Raw genomic sequence first — 18,914 nt, 5'->3', positions numbered from 1 at the left:
GAGGACTTTATTGAATGTTTAAATAACAACTACTCAAAACTTTTATGGCAATGTACTAACGATTTGTATGTACAACCTGAAGTTTGTACTGTTTCATTCAGGACCCACTCAATATTGTAGCCAGTATCAACAGAACATCTCAGTTGGACAGTGCTGTCTTTACATAGAAAAACACGGTTATTATCACCCACACTGATAGTGGGGCGTTGCTTAATAACAATGTTTTGCCATTGAATGTACGGTATTGTATTTGTTTGTATGATGCATGAGTATCGACCTGCATGTGGGGGTGGAAAAATCAAAGAACAAAAGAATTAATACAATTATAAACATATGTTGTACATGTAAGGGCATTTGTGACTATGTCCCGAAATGTAGCTTAACTTTGATCGTTTGATCTATGTCATATGGTGTCATATAGTATCATCATATGCAAACAGTGCTACTTCAATAAAACTATGGTAAAGTTTTACAGTGGTCTGCTTTTTAAAACAGGACTAACTGCAATCAGGCACTTTGCAATGTAAAATATCAGACAAGACAAGACAAGACAAGACAAGTCATGTCACTCACCACTGTCACTTTCACTAGTGTTTTTCACAGTGAGAGTGCTGTTGTTGTTTGAAATTATGAATCTTGTGTTGTCTATTGCAATATCTTTGTTATTTACTGTCCATTTTATTGTTCCATTTGCAAAGTCTGGCTGTGTGCAGTTAAAGACCAGCTTTTGCAGTGGATATAAGTCATCTGTTGTGAAGTCTTTTTGTTCTGAAAATAAAAACCATACAGCTCATATCACCCAACAATAAACCAAAAACAAACAACATAACAATAAATATGATGGAACTAAGAAATGTGAAGGGTTTTAGATTAGGTACTGACTACCCTTACCAGTCTGAGCAAAAGCATCTTCAGCTAAAAAGATTCCTTGGTCTCTTAGAGAGTCAGAGAGAAGTGTGTTTGCCGCTTTGAAATCAAGGTTGTTGGATGTTGCCCTTATTGTGTAGTCTGCTATAACACTACCAGACCTGTGGAGTGAAACACAAACCACACAAATGTAAATACCATTGGACTGTATTAACATTAGATTTATTTTAAAAGATAGCGAATAAATGGGAATGTTGATTGAAAAAATACATTTTAAATGGGAGATCATACCTGAAGCCAGTGACTTCTACAGAACCAGAAATGTAGCCAATTAGGTTACGAGAATAACTTTTGTCAATCTGTAAAAAGCAAAAGTACTGCTAAGAATGTTTCTGACAATTTAATAATGTAAATTTATGTTATGACTTCTTCAAAGTTATATTCAAGCTGTATTTATATTACAGTTTTTCTCGATTGCTAAAACACATTAACTGACTCCGTTGGCCCAATTTCCCAAATCATTCATTCAGGTCTAAAAACAAAAGACAAATGAATGTGCAACAAACTCATCTCCCATTCCCTTTAAAAGCCAATTGCACTCGTGCCATGGCAGATTCGAATTTGCAAGCGGAAAAACGGAATGCTTCTAGCGAGGAAACGATTATGCTCGTGCACGAGGTTAAAGCGCGCGACCAGACCATCTAAGGGACAAGCCAAAATCCACAAAAAAGCTCCCTGAGCATATAACATGTAGGCCTTTTTATATTTAAATAATATTTTACATTTTAATCCTTTCATTTTTCATATTTAAAAATGTCAGCATGCTGCTGCGTGTTTATGTGTGTATAATCAGAGTGTACATGCGTTGTCGACCTGCCTATAGGTATATTACTAACGTGCTCTTTAAATAACAAAAAAAATTATAATATTGTGCTATTGACTTTTGACCAGGGGCCTGTAAGATGATGGTAGTTTAACAAACTCAGGGTTACAGGATTAGTATCGACTTGACAAAAACAAACCAATCTATTCAGGCTTTGTTGATGCTGATCATCAGCTTTCTCTGTCAACTCAGGCTTTGATCCTGAGTTTAGGAGTTTAGCTGTGACATCAGTAGTGAACAACCAATCCCATGCTGTGGATCAGTGAAACTGAGATTCACTTCTCTTTTCTGCAGAATATTACATGATTGAAACATATTAAGAATTTAAACAAATTCTTTTCATTTTAAACTTCAGTTTCATAGAGGAGTGCTACAGGCTTGGTTTTTGTTGGTCAATGGCGCAGTCTATTTTAGTTGCCTCAAAATAGCCAATGCACCTGAACACAACTCTTTTCAGACCAGCACACCCATGGGAGAACAGATGGGTGTGAGTGCATTTGCTATTTAAACAACGTGGCGCTGGATGTGAAAATGATAACTGCATCAGGCTGAAACTAGCGAAAAACGCTTTGCTTTCCCCCGGGTGTATGATAGGGGCCTATATTTTTGCCTAAAATATCTGATTTTGACAGGGAAGTTTGAGATTTGGGTGCGTAGTTTTGAGATTGTGTTTATAGTTTATAGTGAGAAAATGTTGAATTGTTGAATGTATTAGCAATCGAAAAAACTGTAAAGCATCAAAAATCCAATGCTCATTTACATAAATTACACAACATTTTATTAAATATGAAACACAGAATACTCACTGCTGTCTTAACTTGTTCATACAAATTTAACGTTGTTTCATTATTGATATTATTGGTTTCAAATGTCGCATTTATTTTCATTAAAAAATCTGTAAAACAAGTGTACATTTATGTGCATTGCATCAATAGGTTTAAGCAACAATCCTCAATCCTTAAAATGATATTAATAATAAAAAATTACTGTAATAATACCAATTTACTAAGGGTATACAAAATTAACATTGGTGAAAATTATTTCCTGTTATTTTTTGACATGCATTACATACCAATGATGTGCCCCTCTAACACAAAAATATAATCTTAATTCAGACACTATTTATTTTTGGTCAATATTTAAATTTATATTCACAGTACCTGTCGATGGTGTTGAACAAAAAAAATATATTAGTACAACAAAAATATGATTGATTATATTTTTTCCTGAAACCAAACAGTTAAAAGCAAAGGGTTTATCGATCTATAACTTGTTTTCCTAAAACATGAAAAGCAATACATTTATTTTATGTATTTATGTCTCAATATTTCTAGAAGCCAAAAAAGTGAAATAAACTGATACGACTTGGTTTTCAATATATATGTTGTCACTGACATAATATGTATTAAAAGATCTTAAAGAGTCAATTTAATCTTAAGAGTCAATTTAATCAACCGGTTTCAGCAACAGTTACTACACAGTTTCACCATCATTGTGCTATATATCAGAATTTGTTGTGCTGGGCATACTTAATTGTGTTGTTGTTGATGATGATGGTTTTGTTGCTGATGATGTTGGTGTTAATGTTGTTGTTGTTGGTGGTGGTGGTGTTGATAGTGTTGGTGTTAATGGTGATGTTTGTTGTGGTGGTGCTAATGGTGTTGTTGTTGATGATAGTGTTGTTGTTGATGATGTTAGTGTTAATGATGTTGTTGTTGTTAAGGGTGATGTCTGTGGTGTTGGTGTTAATTGTGTTGTTGTTGATGATGGTGTTGTTGCTGATGATGTTGGTGTTAATGATGTTGTTGATAGTGTTGGTGTTAATGGTGATGTTTGTGGTGTTGATGTTAATGTTGTTATTGTTGATGATGGTGTTGTTGCTGATGATGTTGATGATGGTGTTGTTGTTGATGGTGTTGGTGGTGGAGTTGTTGTTGTTACTGTTGAAACTGAAAAAAAGAAATCTTACATTACTTGGTCTGAAAATTTAACATATCCTATTGATGCTATAAATTATTTAAATTATGTAAAATCTGTATAAAGACACTGACAAATTTAGAACAGGTACAAATTAACTGATCATACATTCAATTATACCTGGGGGCTATTCCAGAAAGCAGGTTATGTGGCATACCCGGGTATGTTTAAGAGTAAACTAGCGGATAACCTCACCTTTCAGTTCCAAAAACGGAGATAACTTTCAGGGTATTTAACTAGTCATAGCAACTCACTCTCCTGCTCCGGAGCAGGTTATGTTCCAGGGTTAGTTTGATTCAGAGGTATTCAGATGTGTGTATATAGTTAAATTAATATAACTAAATGTGTTATATAGTTACAGTTATAATATACAATATTATATATTCATTCTAAAGCACTATTATAACAAGGTAATGTTTAAATGTTAATTCAATTCAAATATATTTATTATTTATTTTATTGTCATCTCACACATGGATCTTCATTAAATTAATTAGCATGAAACAAACAATATAATCCTTATTATCTGTGAATAAAGATTACTTATTAAATGAAGATATTAAAAAAAATATTGCACAACCACCAAATAGGTGGCGATGTGCACTATGTAGGTTATGTAAATCGCCATTAAACAAAAGAAGAAGAGAAAGGAGAATGGCACGCTTTTTCTTAGCGTCTGTTTCCATGGTGAATCATCGATTTGTTGCTCTGTTGAGGGTGTCTTTTCTGTTCATGGTTAACATACTCTGAGTTGTGTAAACTTACTTATGGACGCGTTTTTGGAACCAGCATACCTTGAGTAAGCAAGGTTTGGGTTATTCAACTGAGAGTTCAAGGTATATATGGCGGTAGGTTAACTTTGCTTTCTGGAATACCCCCCTGGAAAGGGAATAACACATTCCAGAACAATATTTCAATATTTAAAATAATTTTCTATGCTATTCATGCTCTTTTTGGGAATGTGCATGAATAGTTGTCAACATGAATAGATGTTGACAACTATTCATGCACACTGCCAAAAAGAGCATGCATAGTTTATGCTGTAATTGTAAGAGTAGGAATTTGGCCCACAATGACAATGAGTTGAGAAATTCTTTGATATCGGAAATAAAACAAAATGATAAAAACATGGCAGCTGACAAGATTAATATGTCCATTAATATGTATCATCCATCAAGCATGCAAGCTTTCATTCATTCACATCTATATTACAGGAAGATATGAAAATGGTTTGCGTAAAAATGTAAGGGGCAATGTCATAAAAAATAACAAAAACACATTTTCCTTGCGCTTAGTGTGCTTGAATTTACAATAACAGGCATGGGCAAAACTCACAAGGTTATACAAATATCTGATTATAGAATATACCTCTACATGTGTTATTGATGCTGATGGGGAGACTTAAGTTTGCTGGAGTGAATCCATCCAAACATGAGCAGCTGTAACTTCCTATTTTTTTTGTGCAGATGGAATTTTCACCACATACAGATGGTCTGAACACACATTCATTAAAATCTGGAAAGGAAACACATTTAAGAAAAATAGTTCAATATGCCTATGTCAAATGTTTTTATAGAAGACTGTGATAATGCAAATTCAATGAATCACCTCTCTGACAAAGTGGACCCTCTGAAGGGAGAGCTTGAATACATCCACAAGTGCCTCCCACAAAGGCATCACACTCATGATAGGCCCTGCAGGTGTCATTGGGCCAAACATGATGCTCCTCACACTTGCACTCATATTCTGTTCCATTTAACCCACACTCTGTAACACAATGGTATATGACATTACAGTTGTTATACAACTTAATATTTGACTTATTCAAAAATAATATGTATAATGTATGACTGTAACAGTACATTATACCTACTAGAAGCCTACATTTACAAATATATTATCATGAAATATTGATTTGAAATTAACATGTAGGCCTACTTTATTATACCTGGATTTGATCTTAAATCTTCAACTAATAAAATAGTTAATTACAACATAGAAAACTGCAACAATATTGCACTATTAACTGATACATTATTATTAGGATTTCATCCCATTTTTTACTGTCTAGTAGGGGTGTAACGATACACCTATGCTACGGTTCGGTTCATGTTCGGTTCTGTTTGCTGTGGAGTCATGGTTCATGGCGGGCACATTTTAGCACATTTATTTAATAAAAATTGAAGACACACACAATTAATGTCCCACTGTAGTAGTGTTAATTTTGTCACCTATTTTTAATTTAGTCTTAGTCTTAGTCTTGTGCCAAATGTCCTTGTTAGTTTTAGTCATATTTAGTCATTCACATATCTTTTTTTGTTAGTCAAGTTTTAGTCAACTGAATGTCTTGTCATTTTAATCTAGTTTTAGTCAAAAGACAACTCAAGGTATCTTAGTCAAGTTTTAGTCGACTAAAAGTCTTGTCATTTTAGTCTAGTTTTAGTCAAAGGAAAACGTCTCGGGTTATGACTATAACCCTTGTTCCCCGAGAAGGGGAACGAGACACTGCGTCATCGTGACGACACTTTGGGGAACGCCCCTCGCGTAAAGCGTCTGAAGAAACAGTAGAATCAGCCCAATCCGATTGGTGTTGCGTGATGACGTAGTATGTGACGGCATACCCGGAAGATACAAAGAGACGTCTGAACGTAACAGAGATAGCGTTCTTTGCGATGAAGCGTGCGCTCTGATGATTGGGTGGACACGAGACGCAGTGTCTCGTTCCCCTTCTCGGGGAACAAGGGTTATAGTCATAACCCGAGACGTTCCCCTTCGAGGGAACTCGAACTGCGTCATCGTGACGACACTTTGGGGAACGAGTACCAACTATCCCGCACCAATCATACCCACCCCAGTGTGAAGCTGGAACCAGGCACAACTAGGGGGCGAGCACTCTCGCGCCAGGCGTCTCAGGGAGATGCAGACTATAAAAACGAATGAAGGTGCTGACTTTCTCCACTGAGCAGACTTCTCCAAGTAAATCCTCAATGCCCGAACGGGGCAGAGGAGGTGAAGTCTGCTCTCTTCCGCCGTCACGTGAGGTGGAGGATGGAATGCCTGGAGAACCACTGACCTTGCCCTGTTAGATGGCACCTTGGGCACGTAGCCCTGGCTGGGATGCAAGATGGCTTTAACCATGCCAGGGGCAAACTCCAGGCAAGTCGGCGTGATCGCCAAGGCCTGGAGGTCCCCCACTCTCCTCAGAGAAGTGATGGCAAGGAGAAAAGCCACCTTGAAGGTCAGTATTCTCGCCTCAGCCGACTCCAGCGGCTCAAAGGGGGCCTCAGCCAACCCCTCGAGCACCACTGCCCGGTCCCAGGTTGGGACCCTGGAATGAGCCGCAGGCCTCATCCTCCGAGCCCCACGGAGGAAACGTACAACCAGATGGTGCCTTCCCAACGTCGCATCACCTAAAGGTGCGTGGAAAGCCCCAATGGCAACCACATACACCTTAAGTGTGGACGGGGAAAGACCGGCGGAGAAGCGGTCTTGAAGGAACTCCAGCACTGAAGCCACCGGGCAGTTAACTGGGTTCACCTCCCGCTCTCTACACCAAGTGGAAAATACATTCCACTTTAGGCTGTACAACCTCCTGGTGGATGGAGCTCTGGAACTGAGTAGGGTCTCCACAACACCTGCCGACAGGCCCTCTGCTAGGAACTGAGCCCCCTCAGGGGCCAGACCCAGAGATCCCATACCTCTGGCCGGGGGTAGAAAATCGTACCCCTGGCCTGAGACAGCAGGTCCCTCCTCAGAGGGACCTGCCATGGGGGACCGTCCAGCAGGTCGATGATGTCGGAGAACCATACTCGAGTGGGCCACCGGGGTGCTACTAAGAGAAGGCTGACGCCCTCCCGGCGGACACGTTCCAGAACTCCCGGGAGCAGAACAATCGGGGGAAAAGCGTACAGACGCAGCCTCGGCCACGTCTGTGCCATGGCATCCAGCCCCAGTGGGGCCGGATGAGTGAGGGAGAACCACAGCGGGCAGTGGGACGTCTCTCGAGACGCAAATAGATCCACTTCCACCGGGCCCAGCCGCTCGCACATAGCCTCCACCACCTCGGGGTGGAGTCGCCATTCCCCGGGCCTCAGCCCCTGCCTCGACAGGATGTCTGCTCCGTAGTTTTGGTCCCCGGGGATGTACATCGCCCTGAGGGATGACAACCTCCCCTGGGACCACAGGAGAACCTGATGCGCCAGTCTGCAAAGAGGGCGCAACCTCAGGCCCCCCTGGTGGTTTAGATACGATACTGCCGACATGTTGTCGGATCGTATCAGGACATGGTGGCCGCGGAGGTCCGGGAGAAAGCTCCTCAGAGCTTTGTAGACCACCAGCATTTCCAGGCAGTTGATGTGCCAGGAAGAGTGCCGGGTCTCCCACAGACCTCTGAAAAAGCGGCCTTCCATGACCGTGTCCCAACCAGTGAGAGATGCGTCTGTTGAAACGGTTTCCCGGCAACATGATGCTCCCAGCACTGGCCCCCGGGACAGGAACCCAGGTCTCTTCCATATGACGAGGGAACGAAGGCATCTGCGCGTTACCCTAATCATACAGAATGAATTTCCCCCAAGGAAAACCCCCTGGTTCACTTCCGCATCAGGACATGGTGGCCGCGGAGGTCCGGGAGGAAGCTCCTCAGAGCTTCGTAGACCGCCAGCATTTCCAGGCAGTAGATGTGCCAGGAAGAATGCCGGGTCTCCCACAGACCTCTGAAAAAGCGGCCTTCCATGACCGTGTCCCAACCAGTGAGGGATGCGTCTGTTGAAACGGTTTCCCGGCAACATGATGCTCCCAGCACTGGCCCCCGGGACAGGAACCCAGGTCTCTTCCATATGACGAGGGAACGAAGGCATCTGCGCGTTACCCTGATCATACAGAATGAATTTCCCCTCAAGGAAAACCCCCTGGTTCACTTCCGCATCAGGACATGGTGGCCGCGGAGGTCCGGGAGGAAGCTCCTCAGAGCTTCGTAGACCGCCAGCATTTCCAGGCAGTAGATGTGCCAGGAAAAATGCCGGGTCTCCCACAGACCTCTGAAAAAGCGGCCTTCCATGACCGTGTCCCAACCAGTGAGGGATGCGTCTGTTGAAACGGTTTCCCGGCAACATGATGCTCCCAGCACTGGCCCCCGGGACAGGAACCAAGGTCTCTTCCATATGACGAGGGAACGAAGGCATCTGCGCGTTACCCTGATCATACAGAATGGTCTTCCCCTCAAGGAAAACCTCCCTGGTTCCCAGCCACCACTGTAGGGGTCTCGTGCAGCAGGCCAAGAGAAATTCTGTTGGACGCAGCTGCCGCAAGTCCCAGCAGTCCTAAACTGCTATACAGTGATGGCCGAATGGAGGAACCTGATAATGATACGCTTCGCCCCCGAAAGCGAACCTCAGGAATCCCCCGTGACACAGAAGGATGGAACATGGAAGTATGTGTCCTCTTTAGATCCACCGTGACAGACCAGTCCTTAGACTGGATCTGAACCACGACACTCAAGCATCTTGAATCTGAATCTCCTCGGAGAACGATCCAAGTACCTCCGATCTAAAGTTGGACGCAACTGGCCATCCTTCTTAGGAACTATGAAGTACCGGCTGTAGGACCCGGACTCCCTGACTGGCGGAGGAATACGTTCAAGGCCTCCTTAACCGACAGGGAGTGTACTTCCTGTTCCATTACCCGCACCTGCTCTGGGCCGACCACAATCCAGACCACCCCGTTAGACTTCGGGGGAGGGAACTGAACTGCGGCCTGTAACCCCGTTCTACAGTACGCAGGGCCCATGCAGATATATTCGGAGGCATAACCATGCGCCGAGATAATCTGCTAAGGGAACCAGCCTCTCGAGGCCGGCCTCGGGTGTCAACCGAGCCTCCTCCCCGACCCCCTGAAGCGGCTAACCGGCAGGGCGAAATCGAGGAAGATTTTCGGTGTGCGTACGCGTTTGCTGGACCGCCGCAGGTCTTGCTAGAGGCGGCTGGTGCAGCGCGCGTGCGCTGAGAAACGATGTGGCCCGAAACGTACTAGACGGCGGGAGCACAACATCGATTCCCAAAAGCTCCACAGGGGAGGCGACCTCAATCGCTCCTACCCGGGAGAGGGGGCCGGCCAGCAGGGGCCTCATCTAAGGGAGTAGCTCGACAGGCTTTTTCTCCAATCTTAGATGGATATCCAGACAAGTCAAACACGCTTGGGCGACAGACTGATTAAGTATCTAACTTAACAAAGTCAGATAACATGACACTCAATTCCTCAGAATTAAATGTCATCATAATCACCCAAACCGTGCAACCTGGTCTGAATGATAGGCTGAGTAAAAAATACATCTAACTCCTCATAGTCAGATAATATTTTAATTTAATTCCTCGTAATTAAAAGCAGCCATAGTAAGGTGAAAGCGAATACTGTTCGATTATATTATATACGGCTCGAAAATCACACGTTGCCTCAGCAACGCGGCTCAAGCAGTTATAATACAATTGGCCTTCCTCCCTCGAGAAGAAAGCCAAACAGTATCACATTTCACAAATACGGTGAACATGGTCTGAATAATAGGCTGAATATCTAACTCCTCAAAGTCAGATCATATTTCATTTAATTCCTCAGAATAAAACGCAGCCACAATTATCAGACAATATTGCTTAATTGTATTATATACGGCTCGTAAATCACACGTTGCCTCAGCAACGCGGTTCAAGCCGTTATAATACAACTGGCTTTCATCCCTCGAGAAAAAAAAGCCAAACAGGCGCGAGGCTGAAACACCCGAAGGCGCACGGGAGTGCGCGTCGAGATATTTCTGAATGAAAACAGCCCGCCCCCTCAGGAGCTGACTGCATGCCTCGCACCCACAGTATCCCTTCTCACCGTGTCACGTTGTATCACTCTAATAACAGACACAAACCTGCGCGCCGCCTCGGCAACTCGAGGTTGAATCTGCATTAGGAAAGGCGAGCCTCGATACGGAGCCCATCTAATTCCTCAGAATCAGACAGCTCACGCACCGGGTCCTCCACCCCGGGGGAAGAAGCCGCAGCGCGGGCTTCCACGTGGGGAAGGAGAACAATGGAGCTGTCACCGGGAAGGAGAAGATGCATAAGCACTTCTCAAGTTCCCTTGACAGACCCATCTGCGAGTCCATGATAGATCAACCGTGCTGCCTCAACAGCACGGGACCGGCCACGGAATTCGCGAGCCCTGTATGCTTGTGAAAACAACGTTGGTAGATAACAACACCAAATACTCTCAGACTGGTAACACAGAGCGCTAACGCTGAAGAGCAAAAAAGCTATCTCTGTTACGTTCAGACGTCTCTTTGTATCTTCCGGGTATGCCGTCACATACTACGTCATCACGCAACACCAATCGGATTGGGCTGATTCTACTGTTTCTTCAGACGCTTTACGCGAGGGGCGTTCCCCAAAGTGTCGTCACGATGACGCAGTTCGAGTTCCCTCGAAGGGGAACTCAATATATTGTGTGGCAATATAAGTTATATAAAATATATATAACCTGCATAATGTATGTGCCACAACAACATAGCTTACTGGTTGATTTACAGCATAGATGCCTAAAATCAGCATTAGCTTATGAGACGATGGGCACAAATGTCGATTTCGATCTTGATTCAGTATGAATTCATATGTATATAGTCTACTGTACATATAAGGAAAAATGTGTTTGCCTTTTAGCACTATTTAAAACTTTTTTGAGGGTTAAATTATATTTGATTGCATTCATTACTATTCACTATTATTAATATTTTAAAATTTCACAAATAAGTAAGCAGTTATTCGATCTGCAATACTTTTTTGAGCAATTAGACTACATGTATATTTATTTAAGAGCCACTGCACTGTAGCCTACTTATGAATATGACTAATACTGATGACTATACAGGCCTATAAGTTAAATATATTAAATTGCAGTTTTTGTTAATAGTATCCGGTTGTAAAGTCTGACGTCACGCGGCAGAGCTTCCAGGTTGAAACGTTCAAATCTCATACCACAAGAAAAACAACAAACGGTGCTAATATACACACAAAATGTGGTGTAATACTACAAAAAATATATAATTATAACCTTTATCTCCATACCAAAATTCCAGATGGCCAGACAGTGATTCATCTTTTATAAATCATTAAAATATTAATGTCTGTGACGCTGTGAGCACAGAGACTGTTGTGTAGAAGTATTTAAAAATGTTTAACTTTTTTAAATGTTTGATGTTTAATATGAATAAATAGCGCTCATAAACGGCTGTCGATGGCATTCTCAAGTGAAACGAGTTAAGACTTGGACCCAGAAACGGCGTTCCTTACGTCACGACTTAACAAACGGATAAAGTAGCCACCACACTCATTTAAAAATAAACAAAATAGCATAAAGTGAAAATTAAGGAGAAGGGGGAGGCTGCAGACCTGGAGCAGGCAGAAAAATGTCCCAGACAGTTCCCTTTCGAAAGGGAACTCGCGCTGCGTCAGCTGACGCTACGGGGAACGCCTCCAGTGTGACAGGTGTCTAAACTACTATCGAATCACGGCAATCCTACTGACTGGCGACAGCCCATGATGTCATCAAAGTGCGACCAGGAAGTATATAAGGGCGCCTTGCAAACATGACACCATCTTTTTCGTCTTCAGGGACTGTTCTGTCTGAATGCTTCGAGTTAAGATAATCCGAATTCATTATTTTATGCACACGAGCCGTGTGTTTTCTGCCTGGGATCAAGAGCATGCACAGTCAGCTCTTATGGAGTTTTTTGTTTGTTTGTATAATGTGAGCGTTTGTCAATCCGAGATTGCTCCGCTCTCGTCTGGCTCTCTTCCTGAGGGAAGAGGGTTTGGCATCCGAGACTGATGATGTCATCCAACCCTGCCATCTAAGCCTTCAAAACGATGTGTTGCAGAATTACACTGACCCTCACTCCTCTTCTTCATCGTCTCCCCAGGCGCTTCTTACATCCAGCCTGGGGTGGTCCCGTGATAATGATATTTGAGGGCCCACCTGGCTGGTCTGTGAGAGCGCCCCCTTCAGGCCTGTAGTAGTGGCACACCTAAGCATATATGATAGGAATAAGGCTTTTTGGTGTTGTCATTTGCACGCCGCAGGCGAGCTGGGAAGTCTTTTGAGGAAAATATATTATTCATTTTTATGACTTATGCTCCCTGTTTAGGGTCGTGGGATCATGGGATTGTTGGATCTTTGGATCGTTTAAAGCTACACTGTAACTTTTTTAGTTTATTCTTAGCTAAAAACACAGTTCTTTCAAAAATGTTTATTTTATTTATTTTATTTGTAGAAAAAAAAGACAAAAGGGAAAATACATATTAATGAACATTTTTTCACAAATGTAAATATACCAGATTATAGCCAAAGGCTAATTTCCATCTGCAGACCCCCAAACAGGTAGATGTTACACATAAATACACATAACTACATATAGACACACTATGCACAGGCTATACACAGTGAAGCAAGGACAATAACAGTGATCACAACACACAAGTCCATAATACACTATATCCATGCTATACTAACTCTTATTACACAACCCATATCACACCAATAGTTCTATCCCCTTTATTTTTATAAAACACTAACTCTATTTTACATCTGGTATATATGCTAATGATTACTAAACATGCTCACATATTTGTGTGTCCCTCAACCACACTTTTAAACAATTCCTAAAAATAGGCCAACTTGTGCTTTCCCTAACTAACTGAGGGATACTATTCCAAAAGTTCACCCCCTGATATGATAGAGCGTTCTGGGAAAAGGATGTCCGCCTAAGCGCCAAAACACAGTCACCTCTCATATTGGCTCTAGTCACTCGAGACCCGACATCACTGATAGACTTTTGTTTAATAAAATCACTCAATGGTAGAGGCGCCAAACCATGTATGACTTTATAGATTAAACAGGCTGATTTAAATAATTTGAAATTCGCAAAATTTAAAAACTTATATTTATCTAAAATATTACAATGATGATATGATGAAGGCTTCTTATCTAATATTTTCAATGCTCTTTTATAGCATACCTCAATTGGCCCGATAGCAGCATGACTAGTATAAGCCCAACTTGTGATACAGTATTCAATATGAGCCAGTATCATAGAGTGCAAGAACGTAATCGCTGCTGTATCTGTTAATGAGGTACGAATTTGTTTAAAGTTCCGTAAATTAACATATTGGGCCCTATTTTAACGATCTGAAACGCAAGTGTCAAAGCGCGAAGTGCAAGTAACTTTGTGGGCGGGTCTCGGCGCTGTTGCTATTTTCCCGGCGGGATAAATGGCTCTTGCGCCCGGCGCAAATCTAAAATGGGTTGGTCTGAAGTAGCTTCATTATTCATAGGTGTGGTTTGGGCGTAACGTGAATAAACCAATCCGAGCGTCATCCAACATTCCCTTTAAAAGCAGGTGCGCAAGTTCCATTATGGATTGCTATTATTATGGCGTATTTACCAGGCGCACGCCAGGAGCGGTTCACAGGCGAGGAGACTGATGTTCTTGTAAGAGCAGTGAAAGACAGAGAAGTGAAGTTGTAATGTTGTACATTATGGTAAAGGTGATTTCACAGTCTTTTTTTTTTTCAGTCTTTCAGTTTTTTCAGTTTTTCAGTCGATTTTTTTTCCTGGTTCTTGACGGACAAACCAATTTGTCAGATGTCCTTGTATACGTCTTGCCACTATTGGGCAAACAGGTCTTATCCTTAATTATTACAATTAGCCTGAATCATTTGTAAGCTAGATTTATGCCTATTTTTTCACATCTTCGTGGCACACCACAATGATTTCCGTCATCTCATGTGTTAATATTTTTTTAGTGTAACAATTTATGATTTGCAAAAATAACTGTTGCATCTGTGTAGATTACATGAGCAAAGTGTATGCGCGTGGTGCACGCTATACATTATGGTCAAGCATGCGCCCTTAAAATAGCATAATGAACAACGCGCAACGCGCCACTGACTTTAGACTAGGTTTTTTCTGGTCAGTGGCGCAATTGTTTAATGGAACAGCAAAATAGCACCAGGGATTGTTTGCGCCGGAACACGCCTCCTTTTTTGCGCTGAACCGCCCAGGGAGCGCAAGTTCATTCACTAGTTTAGCGACGTGCTTCTGTGGAGGGAAAAGCGCGCTTTGCGCGGGTGCAAAATAGGAATGACACATGCGTCGGTGTACAAAGTCAATTGCGCTGGGTGCAAGATAGCCCTTAAAGTATTCACAACTTTTTTGATATGTTTTTTAAAAGATAATTTCGAGTCTATCAGAACTCCTAGATACCTAAATTCCTCAACATTAGTTAATTCTTGTCCACCCAAGCAAACTTTTACTGTGGCCACAGTTGTTTTAGGTTTACTAAAAAACATTGATACAGTCTTTTTAACATTAAGACACAAGCATGAATCATTCAGCCATTTTTGCAAATCATTTAAAGCGAATGAAAGCTGATGGGCAGCATCCTCAGCACTTTTGGCATGTGTAAAAATTACCGTATCATCAGCATACATAATCGTATCAACATTTTTGCATACATTGGGCAAACTATTCACATACAGTGAAAATAGCAGAGGTCCTAAAATTGATTCCTGAGGAACACCCTGTGTATATTGAAGATAGGGTGACTTACAATTCTTTATTTGCACACATTGTTTTCTATCTGATAAATAAGACTGTATCCATTTAACTGTTTGATTACTAAAGCCAAATGTTAACAGTCTAGACAAAAGCTTTAAGTGATTCACAGTATCAAACGCACGCTTAAGATCAACAAAAACAGCAGCAACGTAACTGTTTTTATCTAAATAGAACTTCACCTTCTCGACAAAAACACAAATAGCCGTTTCAGTTGAGTGAAGAGATCGGAATCCAAATTGCATAGGGTGCAGACCCGGATTGGAATCATTAAGATGTGCAATGATAGAGTTGGCGACCCACTTCTCTGCTATCTTAGAAAAGATAGGAAGTATGCTGATAATTAGCAGGGTCTAGTTTATCACCCGATTTATATATTGGTATGACATTTGCAACCTTCCAACTCAAGGGAACGACTGCCTGCGTAATTGACAAATTAATAAGATGGGTCACAGGCACCAAAATACAAGATTTAAAAAGCTTCAGAAGATTGGTATCAAATCCAAACACATCCCTTGCTTTAGAATTTTTTAATTTAGAGATTATGTTATCTACTTCATTTTCTGTAATTGTTTGAATATTAAACTTAGAATTTAGAGTTACGGCATCCATATAAAGGTCAATGTGGGCCATATTTTGTTGAGTCACAAGAGCTAGAAAACAATTGAGCAATCTCATCAATGGTATTTTGAAAGAAATAATTTAATTTAGTTGCTAGGTTGAGAGGCTCTGATACCAGTTCATTAGCAAATTTGAGTTCAAAGTCTTTATCAGCAATATGCTTACTTGTACCCATGAGTTTGTTGATATTTTCCCAAATCAACTTACAATTTCCTCTGGCACCATTAATTACAGACATGTAGAAATTTGCTTTTGCCATTCTCAAAGTTTGTGTGACTTTATTTCTTGCGGATACAAAATGTAATCGATCAGTAGTTAATCCAGATTGTAATGATTTTTTTAGTAATTTATCTCTGAGTATCATAAGCTGTTTACACTCATTATTGATCCAAGGCAAGGAATAAACTCGTTTCATTAAATGACCCACTTTCTGAAATTGAGATAGAACCATTTTAATAGTAGAGTTTATTAAATCACAACATTGATTAGTGTCATCACATAATACTATACTAGACCAATCAAAAGTATTTAGAGCTGCAATTAAGCATTGTTCTTGGCTCTTTGGAATAAACGTTTGTTTTATATTAATGTTTTTACTGACACTTCTCAATCGGCATTGTGGTCAGACAAGCCAGTTAGGAAATTGTAAATTTTTTTATTCTATCTGGTTTGTTAGAAAACACCAGGTCTATTAAATTTTTAGAACGATTTGTTATTCTAGTGGGATCACTGATCATTTGTATTAATCCAAAATTATCTGTAATTTCTTTAAGTTTCTTTCTGTCACTTTTGCTGTCCCAATTTACATTTAAGTCTCCCATTAGAATAACCTCATTATTAAAGTCACAACAACTCAGAAGTGCTTTAAATTGATCATAAAAATCTACTTTTGCTGACGGCGGACGATACAGACATAGAATAGTAAATGACATTTCTGTTGAAAGTGACACTTTAACTCCAACACATTCAATTGATATTTCATTAGACCAAATTATTTGTGTACATTTTAAAGAATCCTTCATATAAATTAACACCCCTCCTCCCTTCCCTTGATGCCTATCCTTTCTAAAGACATTGTAGCCCTGTAGTGATACCACTGCTTGTGGGGAAGAGGGTTTAAGCCAAGTTTCTGAAAGTCCTAAGAAATCCACATTTGAGTTAAAGAGAAGATGCTCTAATTGTTCCCTCTTAGGGGCCATACTGCGTATATTCAGATGGCCTCCTAAGAGCCCTTTATTTTTACACTGTGGATCCCATATAGTCCTGGCTTGATTAAGAGTCTGAAATAACTTACATGATCGATGTTTTTTAAATACCGGGTTCCTTTGTGTGCACATGGATATGATGCGTTGTGAAGCCATACCAGACTTAGTTGTAATAGAATCGTGTAGAGGTGGTATTTGCCCAGATGACTGCTGTAGCCCAGGTAGCAGTGATGGTATTAGCCCAGGTAGCTGCTGTAGCCCAGGTAGCAAAGGTGGTATTAGCCCAGGTCGTTGCTGTAAACCAAGTAGCAGTGATGGTAATAGCCCGGGTGGCTGCTGTAACCCAGGTAACGGAGAATGAATTTGCCCAGAGAACGGCTGTAATCCAGGTAGTAATGAGGGTATTAACCCAGGTAGCTGCTGTAACCCAGGTAACAGAGGTGGTATTAGCCCGGGTAGCTGCTGTAACCCAGGTAACAGAGGTGGTATTAGCCCGGGTAGCTGCTGTAACCCAGGTAACAGAGGTGGTATTAGCCCAGGTAGCTGCTGTAAACCAGGTAGCAGTGATGGTATTTACCCAGGGGGCTGGTGTAATCCAGGTAGCTGTAATGGTGTTAGCACAAAGAACTGCTGTAACCCAGGTAGCAAAGGTGGTGTTAGCCAAGAGAACAGCTGTAGTTGTGACACAGGACTTAAAACAGGACCAGGATTTTGCTCAACATCACCAGCCAGAAGTAGTATCATCAAAAGATTCATAACCCCAGGGAATGATCTAGATACTGTTTGATCAAGTTTACCTGGGGGCGGTCTAGCATGTCCATAATCCAGGATTCTTGCATACAAAAGATGTCGGCTCCTCTTTGCTGGATAGAGAGTTAAGTTATCCATTTTCCTTGGACATGTTAAACACAAGAGGATGTAAAAGGACAGGAGAAGACCAGACAAATATAGTAAGATCCAGGGGTTTTTGATGTACTTTTGTTGCAAACAAACGGGCCCTGCCAAACCATGCTGCTGCACCCTGGCGGCCATCTTGGAATCATCCCCTGTTTTATGATGGATAGATGCCCATATATGTGCTCATTAATGTATATTTACTTCTTTCAAATAATAAAGTATTCTCGTAAGTTTATATGCCGTTGAAAATACATACGGGTGAGGGGTTCAAATTCGAGTCGCCATGTTGCCCCTCCATCTTGAAAGTACATTAGCCAAAGAGGGACATACCCGTGAATTCAAGCTTCGCCTTTCGCGTTTTAACACTCGATGGAACCGTGTTGAATGTGGACGAGGTCGAACTGGAAGCCATGTTAATCTTGTACTAAATCGGCCACCGTAGGAGTTAAAACGACGTTTTACGGCCCAGGCAGTTTTACGCACCTGTTGTTCCAGACACAGCCAGTAGGGGGAGTTATAATGTCCATAGACGCTGACTAATTGCGAGGTTTTTGTGAATTTAAATATAGATGTTGCATTAATATATCAGATAGACAGTGTAATGATCTGCACTACTGATTAAAATATCTGTAGATAATTCACTGTTGGTCTACAAGAGCCAATTGAATTGAATTAATTTATTGTTTTTGTGAAATGAAAATTGATAATACACAGATGGTCAATGTAATTATATATCCTCCTGAGACCCAAAATTGTGTTAGTATTTGTTGCATGTCATTACATTGTTTAGAGCATAATAAACAAATTGATAAAAAAGAAAA

General features: G+C 41.2%; 1 protein-coding gene across 2 annotated transcripts in view; it reads right to left on the bottom strand.

The window, feature by feature from the left end:
* The window catches only part of LOC307135012 (adhesion G protein-coupled receptor F5-like), a 54,290-nt gene that overhangs the window by 9,079 nt on the left and 26,297 nt on the right, over nucleotides 1-18,914 (bottom strand). For both annotated transcript variants that reach the window (XM_079831147.1, XM_079831146.1), the window contains exons 6-13: nucleotides 5,336-5,494; nucleotides 5,096-5,242; nucleotides 3,280-3,699; nucleotides 2,557-2,645; nucleotides 1,159-1,226; nucleotides 892-1,028; nucleotides 574-768; nucleotides 77-277 (exon numbers count right to left, since the gene is read on the bottom strand). In XM_079831147.1, the coding sequence (XP_079687273.1) occupies nucleotides 77-277; nucleotides 574-768; nucleotides 892-1,028; nucleotides 1,159-1,226; nucleotides 2,557-2,645; nucleotides 3,280-3,699; nucleotides 5,096-5,242; nucleotides 5,336-5,494 (1,416 nt within the window). The remainder of the gene's footprint in view (nucleotides 1-76; nucleotides 278-573; nucleotides 769-891; nucleotides 1,029-1,158; nucleotides 1,227-2,556; nucleotides 2,646-3,279; nucleotides 3,700-5,095; nucleotides 5,243-5,335; nucleotides 5,495-18,914) is intronic.

Source organism: Gobio gobio, assembly GCF_949357685.1.
Source record: "Gobio gobio genome assembly, chromosome: 12".
Lineage (NCBI taxonomy): Eukaryota > Metazoa > Chordata > Actinopteri > Cypriniformes > Gobionidae > Gobio > Gobio gobio.
Note: the sequence above shows the minus strand (reverse complement) of the source record. Positions and strands in the feature narration are given on the sequence as shown.